This window comes from Cavia porcellus, unplaced genomic scaffold, assembly GCF_034190915.1.
Source record: "Cavia porcellus strain 051 isolate PalLab524CR breed Dunkin Hartley unplaced genomic scaffold, mCavPor4.1 scaffold_22, whole genome shotgun sequence".
In the NCBI taxonomy this organism is placed as follows: Eukaryota; Metazoa; Chordata; class Mammalia; order Rodentia; family Caviidae; genus Cavia; species Cavia porcellus.
The window spans coordinates 5,787,053-5,798,965 of record NW_026947505.1 but is presented as its reverse complement, the minus strand read 5'-3'; the positions used below and the strand labels follow the sequence as shown (position 1 = coordinate 5,798,965).

At 40.5% G+C, this 11,913-nt stretch overlaps 1 protein-coding gene across 1 annotated transcript; it reads right to left on the bottom strand.

Annotated features, from left to right (window-relative positions):
- Positions 1-5,172: 5,172 nt before the first annotated feature.
- On the bottom strand, positions 5,173-10,899 carry Smim28 (small integral membrane protein 28). The gene is made up of 2 exons (XM_023563253.2): positions 10,430-10,899; positions 5,173-7,003 (listed from the first exon to the last, which is right to left on the bottom strand). The coding sequence occupies exons 1-2, from the start codon at positions 10,538-10,540 to the stop codon at positions 6,623-6,625; spliced, it is 492 nt and encodes a 163-aa protein (XP_023419021.1). The 5' UTR covers positions 10,541-10,899; the 3' UTR covers positions 5,173-6,622.
- Positions 10,900-11,913: the final 1,014 nt, after the last annotated feature.

Here is an 11,913-nt window from a genome sequence, read left to right as displayed (position 1 = left end):
GTTTAATTTTAGTAAAGTCCAACTTATTGTTCCTTTCATAGATTGTGATTTTGGTATTATATGTTAAAAAGTCACTGAAACACCTAAGGTCATCTAGATTTTATCTTCTAGGAGCTTTATAGTTTTGCATCTTGCATTTAAGTCTACATATCCATTTTGAATTAATTTTGGTGGAGGATGAAGATCTGTATCTAGTTGTCAAGTTGCTTTTTCTTCTAATCTGGGAATCTAATAGTTGTAACACCATTTGTCTAAAGGACATTTCTCCATTATATTACCTTTGTGTCTTTGCTTCATGGACTGTATTGGGGTGGATTTATTTTTGGAATCTGTGTTCTGTTCCAGAGTTAGTGCTCTAACTTTGTTCAACATTATATGGGCTATTCGGGGTAATGTGCTCCTCTGCAAAAACTTTAGAATCAGTGTGTTGAGAGCCACAAAATAACTTGCAGGAACTTTGATTTAGATCATGTAATATCTGTAGGTAAGGTAGGAAGCACTGACATCAGGACAGTATTGAGTTTTCCTACTTACAAAACTTAATCTTTCCATTTATCTAGATCTTCTTTGCTTTTATAAGAATTTGATAATTTTCTTCATACAGATCTTGATATTTTTCAGATTTACACTAAAGTGTTCACTTTGGAGAGTGCTAATATGGATGGTATTGCACTTTAATTTCAAATGCCATTTGATCATTGCCAGCATATAGGAAAATGGTTGCATTTTTAATATATAAACGTTCGTCTTACAACTTTACTATAATCACTTCATAATTGTCAGTTCTTTCAAAATATCTACATAGACAATCATATCATCTGCAAGCAAAACTAGTTTTATTTCTAATCTGTGTATGTTTCATTTCTTTTTTGTCTTTTTGTATTATGCAGGATTCTCAGCGTGATGGGAAAAGAAGTGGTGAGAAGGGACATCATTGTCTTGTACTGAACCTTAGAGGGAAACCTCTGGTTTCTCGCTAATTAAGTATGTTACTTGTTGGCTTTTTGTAAATGTTATTTATAAAGTTAGGGACTTTATTTCTAGTTTGCTAAGAATTTTTATTATGGATGGATATTACATTTTGTCACATGCTTTTTGTGCATCTATTGATATGATCATATGGTTTTTATTGTTTAACCTGTTCATGTGATGGATTTAATTAACTGAGTTTTAAATGTTAAACCAGTTTTGCATATTTGGGATTAAATGTCACTTGGCCATGGTATACAATATTTAATAATTATGTTATTATTATATTTGATTTGCTAGTATTTTGTTGAGCATTTTGCATCATGTCCATGAGATTCTAGTCTGTCACTTTTGTTTCTGATGATGCTTTTGGTTTTGTCTCCAGGATAATGCTGACCTTACAGATGAGTCAGGAAGTACTCCAGCCTCTGTACTCTGGAACAGACTAGAAAGAATCGGCGCCACAGCTTCTTTATAAACGTCTGATAGAATGTACTAGTGCAGCCATGTGGATCTGCCATTTTCCATTTTGGAAGGTTATTAATTATTGACTTAGTTTCTTACCTGCATAGTTTTAAACAGGCATTTCCTATGTTTTATTTCCTCTCATTTCTTGGAATATCAGTTCTAATATTTTTGTGGTACTGAACATTGAACCCATTGAGCCTGCTGGGCAAGTGTTCTATCAACTAAGCTACACATGCAGTTGCATCAATTAAACATTATTACTATATTATTCTTTTTTCATTTTAGAAGTTGTTATAGAATTTGCATTACAGATTTACAGGTAATCCGGGTTGTCTGTATGATAACACTGTAACACTGTACCATTTCATGGGCAGTGAAAGTGTCACAAAATAGCAACATACTTTGTATATTGCTGTCATTCACTTATACAAAAGCAAACATAATCAAATACATTGTGGCTACTGTTACTTTCAACAGATGCTACCTGTTAGATCGATTAAGAATAAGAAAAGTATGCTTTCATATACCCTTATTCATTCCTTCTCCAATCTTCCCTCTGAGGATTAGAGGTTAGGATTAGATCTACATTTCTGATCTATATCATGTTCCTTCTTTCTGAAGAATTTCTTGTAACATTTCTTGCACAAGAAATGGATTGGCAACAAATTCCCTTAATTCTTGTCCTAGAATGTCATTCTCTCCTTCACTTTAAAAGAATAATTATGTAAGATACAGAATTAATTTTCTTTCAGCACAGGATATTTTGCAGCTAGGTGTACTGGCGCACACCTGTAATCCCAGCACTCAGGAAGCTGAGGGAGGGGATCTACAAGTTCAAGGCCAGCCTGGGCTACATAGTGAATTTGGAGCCAGTCTGAATTGCGTAGTGAGACCCTGTTTCAAAATAACAAACACACAAACAAACAAAAACTCCCAAAACTCTATATATTTTGCTCTATCCCAGCTGTTTCCATGGCTACTGAAAAGCTGAATGTAATTCTTATCTTTGCTCCTAAGTAGGGTGTTCTTTTACTCTGGCTTCTTCTAGTATTGTTTTGTTTGATTTTTTAATTTTCTACATTTGAATGTGATATACATAGGTATAGGTTTGGAACACTTACCTTTCTTGATGTTCTCTAAACTTCCTGGATCTACAGTTTGGTGTCTGACATTAATGTAGGGAAACTATGCAGTTATTCAAATATTTCTGTTCCTTCCTCCTTCAAGCATTATCATTACACATATGTTACACTATTTGTTGTGCCATGGTTCTTGGATATTCTGTTCCTTCTCCTCAGGTTCCTTTTCTCTTTGGTTTTCAGTTTCAGAAGTTTCTGTTGACACCCTCAAACTCATACTCAGGTGGGGGAGGCAGTGTTCTTTAGTTCTATGACTGCTTCTCCGCTTCTGCTGTGGGGCTTCACAAGTGCTTCTGAGGTTTCCTCTCTTCTCTGAGGTGGGTTGGGGGGGCTCCAGGGGGCTGGCATTGAGTGCTTCCCTTCAAGCTTGGGATAGAGAGCTGGAGCTGGGAATTCCCTTCCCTCAGGTAATTAATTAGGCTCTGATAAACCTGGTTAAGCTGGGTTAAACAGTTTCTCCTGAGGCGAGGCCTTATGAGGAAGGACTGAGCACACTGCTGTATTTCAACATGGCTGCCTTCCCTGCCAGAAGCACGAGGAACTGTTTCATCTTCAGTGTGGGAACCTTGGCAGGGCTGCTGAGATAGAGTCACAAGACTGTAGAGCCTCCAGCAGATGCCTCCCTGGAGTTTCTAACTCTACCCCAGGACTGGTTCCTGGGTGTTTACATGTGGCTTTTTGCTCAGGTGTGTTGGATTCTCTATCTACATCTCTTTCTGTCTAACTTTGGGGGCAGTGGTTTGCCTGTGGCCTCTACTGGATCTCAGCAAAGCTGTTGAGCTTCCAGTTTGGTCAGTTTTTTTTCTCTCTTTTTAAATTAGGACCCATCCCACAGTCTTTATATGCAGACTTTTTCTTTTTCCTAAAATGATGACAAACATATTTTCTAGTCTGATGTGATTTTAGTGCAAATGGCCCCATTTTTGTAACCAATTTTATTATTTTTCCTTCTCATCCTTATTTTTTCCCAGCTAATTTTTTTTTTCTTCCCTCATACTTCTTAGCAGTTAAGGCTCAACTCTACAGTCTTTCCTGGAGCACTAATAACCAGCACTGCCTGTATTTGCTACTTGTGTCAACACTGAAACAAGATTGTGCTGCTGACGTGACGTGGATCTTCCTCAGGTCCTGCCCACAGGTCCTACCCTGAATTAAACTGCCTGCAGCTGCGTGAGCTTAGGAAATGCTCTCAGGAAATGGGAGGTTGGATAAGCAATGCAGTGAAAAGCTGTAGTTTTCTCTTAAACAGTTACCTTACATCTGTCTACACTGAGCTCACCTCGTCCCTGGAGTAATGACTTCCACTGCGGTTTCATGTTAAAATCACGGGTTGGTTTCTATTTAACTGGTCTAGCTGGGTGCAGGTTGCAGCATTTCTAAAAAGTCCCCAAGGGCTTCTATTAGGCAATTGAGGCTGTAATGCACTGGTTTATCACAAGGGCCAGCAAATATTTTCTATGAAGGGCAAGACAGGAAATCCTTTAGATTCTGAAGGTCATATCTCCATTGTACCTACTCTGAACTTTGACTGTATTCCCAAAACACATCATTTCTAGACACTGAAATTTGATGTATCAGAAAAATATTCTTTTTATGCTTTATCAACTGTTTATCAATATGAAGACCACTCTTTTTTCACTGGTTATACAAGTGGTATTTGATTTGAGGGTTGGTTTAGTAACTTCTAGTCTATAGTTTAACTTCTCTGCTTCTGTTTGGTTCCATAAGATGTGATGTTTCCTTTCCCAAACTACTGGTAACATTTTAAATGAGTCCTAGCATTGATCATATACTTTATGTCTTACCAGCATTTTATTCATTCATTTATTTATTTTTGTCTTTTTGAGGCAGGGTCTCACTATGCAGTTCAGGCTGGCTTTAGCTCACTTTGTAGCCCAGGCTGGTCTCGAACTTTCAAAGATCCTCTTGCCTCAGCCTTTCGAGTGCTAGGGTTATAGGCATGCACCACCATGCTTGGCTTTATCAGAGCATTTTAAAACATTGACATATATGTGCTTTGTAGTCTTAAAGACATTGTAGAGGTTGGGATGCTTTTATCTTTATGTAGAAAGCCTGGCTTTAAGTGGCTTAAAACTGTCGGAAAGATAGTCTGTCACTAAAATATAGGCAGTTGGTTAATTCAAATATTCCACAATGTCATAAATGCACAGTTTTTCTACTCTGTACTTCCTCTTACAGTCATGGATGATGCCTTAGCTCATGGTTGTAAGACGGCTGTAGCAGCTCCAGGTATCACAGGTGAACACATAACATCCAGCAGAGTAAGAGTATTTCCTCCCATGTATTTGTTTTTAATCCTAAGGAAAGTTTTCTAGAGAAGCCTCCCTTGCAGCTCTCCCTGTAATCCCGAGAGAAGGTCAGTCCCTGGCAAAGGAATTGAAATGACAAGATTAACTATATGATGCCCCTGCTGGTGTCTTAAAGGCTTCCGTCTGCCTTAGGGTGGTTTCTGGATCACAGAAGCAAATTGGGCTCTGAACCCAAAGAAGGAGGAATGTTAATGAAAGAATCAGCAGTGTCTCAAACAGAACCAGATTCTTCGCATTAAAAAAGCAACCCGGAAAGGCTGTGTGCCTTTTTCATTACCATATGTTTGTTTATTTTTCTTAACACTAGAACATCATTCAGTACAATTTCCCTAAAAGAAATAATTGATTTTCACTTAGTTTCTTTTGCTGTAGTCCTCAAAGATACAACCATTATTTCTATTAGATTACATTTAAATGTAGGCTATTTTTGCTGACCATTTTTTTCCTAAAAGTTTAAAATACTCCCTATATGACAAAAATGTTCATGTCACAAAGTTAAAAGTCATTATTTTTTGATCATTGGGAATCATCAATGGGTTGCCTAATTTGCATTTTATACTGTCAAAAACAAAACAAAACTTTTTAAAACTCACTAGCAATTATCCTCCATACAGACCCTACCGCCATCCTGTCCTGGCTGAAATTCAACTCTGTGCTGCTTTTGGGAAAACATCTAACCTGGTGGGAGGTCCTGGAGGACCTGTGGTCCTAGCTCTGCCTTTTATAAGGTAACATTGCACAAGCAATGTGGCCTCTCTGAACTCTAGTTTTGATGTCTGTAAACCCAGAGTTGGAATTATGTAATTTATAAGGGCTCTGTTAAAGTGGATCTGTTTCTGTTTACCCAACATTTGACCTTTACTTTCCAGTGTTAAGTTGATTTCTATGCTGGTAGAGTAGATTCAAATTCAGTTACAGTGTTATCCTATTATGCAGGAGCTCTGCATACTAATATAATGACAGATGACCACAGTGGTATATATGATGAGATACTATGTGATAGCAGCCCCGTAACACTATTGTCAGTACTATTGTGTAACTAAGCCAACCCCCCCCCCACTCTAGCAAGCAAATCATGACAAGCAAGAGTGGTAACTAGACAGGTGGTAACTTCTGAGAGCTTTGTTACTATTTTTTAGCATTTGCCATCTGTTCTTTCATTGTGAAGAGCAAACACATTTGATCATTATTTGCAACACAGTTGCCCCTGCACACTGGAGATGTCCTGTGCTCCTCCCAGAACTCCATGGACCTTGAAGCATTCATCCAGATGTAAAACCCTAAGAAACACTGGTGCACAAAGAGGGAGTTCATTCAGTGACAAAGCAGTCACCTCTGGGGCGTCCAGCATTTTTCTCTTGACTTTCAAAGCTAGTTCCTCACCAATAATTAAAAATGTTTCCTCCACTCTCACAGAATCTCCTTGTTTTTGTGTGATACGATACATTTACAGGGAGCCCAGTCATCTTCCCGAGAACTGCTAGGGCCGGCCCCTGAGCAACTTGAAGACAGGCTAGTTAGGAGGGCACCCCTCAAGCTTCCCCAACCCCGGCCAGCTGGAAGGAGTGTGCCGGTCACTAGGGCCTTTTGGGTCCCAGCTCCCTTCGTCCCTTTCTCGAGGTCCATTTTCTCTGTTCTCATGGGTACAGGCTGAGAGCTGTTTGAAACCATGTCCCAGGCAGCAGACTTGGCCGGGGCAGCCAAGGGGACCCTTGTTCACACGGAAGAACCCCCCGGGGCCTCTTGCCCAGCAGGGCTCCCGGTGGCCTCCGCATAGGAGGGCGGAGGACGCGCATGGAGCAGGGTCCGGTTGGCCTGCAGAGGGGAGTAAGCGAAGTGTCGCTCGCTGGCCCAAGGGAGGCTGGCCAGGAGGTCCGTCAGCTCGGTTCCCTCGGCGGTCGCCTGGCCTGCGCCTGCGGGTCGCTGCTGCTCCTCCGGGAGGTCGACGCCGAACCCCTGGCCCTGGGCCCTTGCAGCCTGGCAGCGCCGGGACAGGAAGAGCAGCAGGAAGGCCAGGAAGAGCAGCACCGTGGCCGGGAGCAGGATGCACAGGAAGGGCTCGGCGTCCTCCTGAGAGGAGCTCGCCTTCTGGGTGCCCTGGAGGTGGAGAAGGAGGGGGGTTAGGGCAGCGGGGGAGGCCCGGGGTGTCTGCAGCCCGAGGTCCCTCCTTACCACCGCGGCCCTCTCCACAGTACTCCAGCTGTGCCTCCTGCACCAGCTTGACCCTGCGGGCCTTAGGCGAGTCTACAGGCAGTGTGGGTGCAGACTCCCTAGACGCACGCCGATGATGCCCCCAGCGTCTCCACTCAAGTCAAGGCCTTGGAATAAATTTGAGTTGGGAAGTCTACCACCTGTTTGTTGGGGAGGGGTGGGGGGCTTGCCTATTTTATCCAGAATTAATGTTTTACCACCACACAAGGATCCTGAGGGACTGAGAGGACACAGTCCATGACACATCTTGCAGGAGGAGAGGTTCATTTGTTCTCACAGTTTAAGAAGTCTGTCCTTGCATAGTCCTTGTCGTGGTGGGTGGGTCTGTGCAAAGGAAGGTGGCAAACAAGGGAGAGAAACCTTTCCTGTGTGCCCCTGCATAGCCTCTCCCTCCTGGACCCTGCCTCACAGCTAGTGAGCGCTCAACCCCCATCACCCAACTGCTTCCCAGAGTCCGCTGGGAGTCACCGAGGCTCTTGGGGGATCTCTTGATATGCCTGGAGTTCTTTAAGGCTGGAGCAAAATCTCACATGGCTGCATGTTTGTAGTGCATCTAAATAAAGTGAGTTGTTTGGTTAGCTGGCACTTACAATGAATAAAATTTGTATCTTCTTTAAATTTGTGCTATTTATAGGGTAAATATGAAATTCTTTGAGATTTTTAAGGAAAAGAGTCATATTTTTAGGTCACCTGAAAGATTGATTTTGTAGTATTAGCACACAAACATGCTTTCCAACACAGCAAAAAATAAGCATGAAATGACACTTCACCATCAGGGCATGAAAACACCTTGAAGAAAGTGCTGTTGTAATTGTGTAAACATTACTTTTAATATAACTATGAGAAATAATGGAAATATTAAAGAGTTTATTATATAAAGTATAAGGGAGCAAGTGGAAATCTTAATATTTACCACTTATGGAAAAACATTTTAAAACCTTCTAGTTGTGTTAAAATAAGCAAATAAAATGATAAGCTTTTTATCTGCTTTTTTGAAATAAAACCTCATGAAATTTGAAGGGCTGGAATTCTCTGCTTGATTTCGATGAGGACAAATGTTTTGCTGGGGTTATCTAGCTTAAGTAATGGGTTATCTAGCTTTGTGTAATTGCTTTGAAATAAAATTAGATGGTTTATTTAATATTTATACCACCAGATAGTTTGCTCTTGGAAACAGATGACTTAAGGTATTTTAGCTTAAACAACAAAAAAATGAAAGGTTTTCTTGAGGATCAGCGCATCAGTGATTTTGGGGTGTGACAGCTTGGGCTTCAGATTCCAGTGTGACCTTCTGCTGCCCTGTGACTTGGTCTCCCTGGCCTGGATTTTCTCCTCTATGAAATGGAAACAGTAACGTGTATTTTTGAAGATTTGCATGAAAATAAAATGATTTAATGAGTGTAAAGCGTTGGAGGAATAGTGGGTATTTATATGTCCCTATATCTTAAGAAATCAAATGATTAAATTTACCAAAAATACCAAAGATAATTAGGGGAAGTCTATAAATCTATATCAAGTTAGAAAACATAATGATGATAAATTCTGGCATTGCCAACGTTTAGTACGTATGTATTTTTAGGAAAAATAATATATTTTGAGTATGAATAAGGTATTTCTAAACCAGAGATTACTTGTTTTACATATAATCTAGTTGTGACATAAGTTCCTTTGATTATAAAAGTATGAGAGATGAACCCATAAATAAATGTATTATAAGAAATCAAATTGGAGTCAAAAAGAAATTTGTTTTCTTCCACAATCTGAATTATTAAATGAGTTAATATTATCTTTTAGTACTTAAAGCAATAACTCTTCTCCAGGAAATATTTTTCATAATTTATCTTTTTCTCTTTATTCTATATGAATATGGATAATGGTTTCTGATCAGTTGTGGCCATCAAATTTTAAAAACTCTATTTCCCAAAACAAGTTCAATATGTACAGCATATAATGATACTTAATGTTCTATTTGAAAGATTTTATGTATTCACAACTATGTCACTTATGGTATTACTGCAAAAATTTGAGAAAGGAAAAGCAGCAGTCCTTGCTGGAATCAGATTCCCACTGGTTGAATTGTTTGTGCAAATACTAAGAACCCTGGGGCATTAGAAGTCTTCCCAATGGAGCTGACTGAGGCAGTTTCTTGTGATGAACTCTTTTATAGTTAAGAGCTGCACAGACTTTAGGACTAGCTTCCTATGATATCTTTAATTTGCTTCATATTCATGATATATCAGTTAAATTGTTGGGAGTTTTTAATGTAGAAAGGATATCTTTTCTAGTCAAATGTTCTAACTCAATAGCCCAAAGTTTTTCCTTAATTTTCTTATGTGTGCATTCACTCAGTGGCTTTATTGTTCAGGAAGTGTTTTAGCGAAATATCCAACTAAAGGTTAGCTGCTGTAGGATATAGCTATATATATGTATATGTATGTATATATATGTAATTTTCTAGAAAAGGTGGTTTTAGAAGATTTAAATACCAACCTTACAGTTGCATTTCTAAGCTTTTATTTTGCTTTTTTTTGTGCATGTGTGAGCTCAGCAATGTCACTCATTTCTCCTCTGGTCATAGAGTTCTTTGCTTTAAGTTTCTACAAATGTTTTCCTTTAATGCTGCTTTAGATGGAGACTCCTTGGTGGTTTGCCAGACCAGGCAAAGCAGCGGCTGCTTGTCTTAGTGAGAGGCAGTGCTCCTTAACCCCCTGCTCTCCTACTGAAGTAAGATGCTTGGTTCTGCTCTTAGAAACAGTGCTCCTTTCAGTGCTGAGAATGATGTAGTTGGGCGTGATGGTGGACGCCTGTAATCCCAACACTCGGGAGGGCGAAGCCGGAGGAGCCCTATGAGTTTGAGGCCAGCCGGGGCTACAAAGTGAATTCAAGGCCATCCTGAACTGTATAACAAAGCCCTGTCTCAAAAAGATGAAAACAAACAACTAAGAATCAAAACCAAACCAAAACAACAAAACAGCTGAGGGGAAAAGGGAACCGCTTGTTTATGTATGTCTAGACACTGCTCCTGAGCACAGACGAGCAGGAGGCGCAAAAACTTGGCGCCTGCTAGGCTCAGGTGTTCTTCCGTGTAGTTGATGTAGCAAATGTTTTAGGGTGTGTTTATGCTGTCCCCCTTGAATATTCCATGAGCAAAGAAACTTAGAACTTGCAAGCTATTTCCTTTAGACCCTGCCCATCAGTGAACGCATCTTTTTGTCTTATCCATAATATAAAAATGTTGCCCCTAAGTTTTAAGATCTTATAAATACAGACAACCAATTTCAGGGAAAAAAGGCTAAAAAAGTGGGTACAGACCTGCAGCTGGGTCTCCAGGAGAGGCACGCTTGGTTCGCTGGTTAGCCACTCGTATGTCCCCCTGCCAGCGTGTCCAAACCTCCTCCAGCTGCTTCCCAGCAGCCCCCGCATGTTTTCACCCAGGTGGTGCCCGGGCACCCTCCACCTTGCAGCCCGACTGCCACCGCGGTGCTTGCTGTTGGCCTTGGTCCAGCGTGGATGCGTTTGCCTGATGGCTGTTGGCAAATTCGTGTTCTGATGAGTGGTCACAGGGAAAAGAAATTAACCAGAGCCTTCAGGACTGGCTGTATTTAAATACAGTGCATCTGGATTTGTTTCTGTGGCCTGTATCACTCACTGTAAGGGTTGGCATCAAATATCAGCTGTAGAATAGACTTCAGGCAGGGAGGTTTCTGTGTTAGCATCATTACTGTGCAAAGCGTGGCTTCAGAGAGGAAATAGCAATTTCTACATAGACGGAGCTAAGACCCTCTTTCTTCCCCTACTGTGCTCTCCCCAGGGATGCATCGGATTAGGAAAAACTACCTGGGCTGAATTGTCTTATGATTCTAGAGCAAAGGGCTATTTGGTGGGAGAGTGGGGGCTCATGAATACTACTTTACTGAATTATTTAGATGAAAGTTGCCTAATGATAAAGTTGTACACAAGCCAGCCAGACAATAGCTTAGATGGTTTGGATGGACTGTTTGCTGATTTCAATATTTTTAAATCAAATTACAAGTAGGTAAATAGACTTCTTTCTGATTGTCTTGTGAACTTTACAAATAATCGGTATCAAATTTAAAATATGAAGCATTCAGTGTGAATGTTTCTCGTGTTGATTTTGGGCTATTTAATTCTACCCACGTGTTTTTTAACATTTAAGACACTGTGTCTGTTTTGTCTAATAACAGAATATTTGAGAGTGGCTCTAAAGTAGAAGTTTACTTCTCACAGTTCCAGAGGCTGGCTGGGAGGGCCAAGATCAAGGTGCTAGAGCCTGGTCTCTTACGTGAGCCTTCTAGCTGCGTCCTCACATGGAGAAAGCTAGCCAGGAGCAGTGTGAAGCATTGTTTCATGAGAGCCAAAGTCCTGTTTCTGAGGGAGAAACACTCATGGCCTAAGGCTCCACCTCTTAATACCAGGACATTAGCCAACATCTGTACTTTGGAGATGAAACATTCACACCACAGCAGACCTGGTGGTTGAATTTTCTCCCTTTAGTAAACTTCAGCTTCCAAGATTTACTCAAAATGTTAGAACTCAGTGTTGCAGCTACCCATCTGCTCATCTAAGCATCTGTTGTAGTTAGGGGTTGTGCAGAAAATAATTAGAATCAGGACATGGAGTTTATAATATTATTTTTATGATGGTCACCAGGAGTTAACACAGGAAAATGCAGGAAATCTATCTGCAACACCAAAGACGTAGAATATTTAGTCAAGGGCCTAAATCCCACAGCAATGTCCCACGAGTCCAGATAAAAACCCAGAACTCATGACAAT

Bases quoted from the DNA above. Each gene is read 5' to 3' on its own strand.
- Smim28 (XM_023563253.2), bottom strand. From the start codon at position 10,540: ATGCGGGGGCTGCTGGGAAGCAGCTGGAGGAGGTTTGGACACGCTGGC. The intron at 7,004-10,429 runs GTCTGTACCCAC...CTCCACCTCCAG, and splicing joins TCCTGGAGACCCAGCTGCAG to GGCACCCAGAAGGCGAGCTC.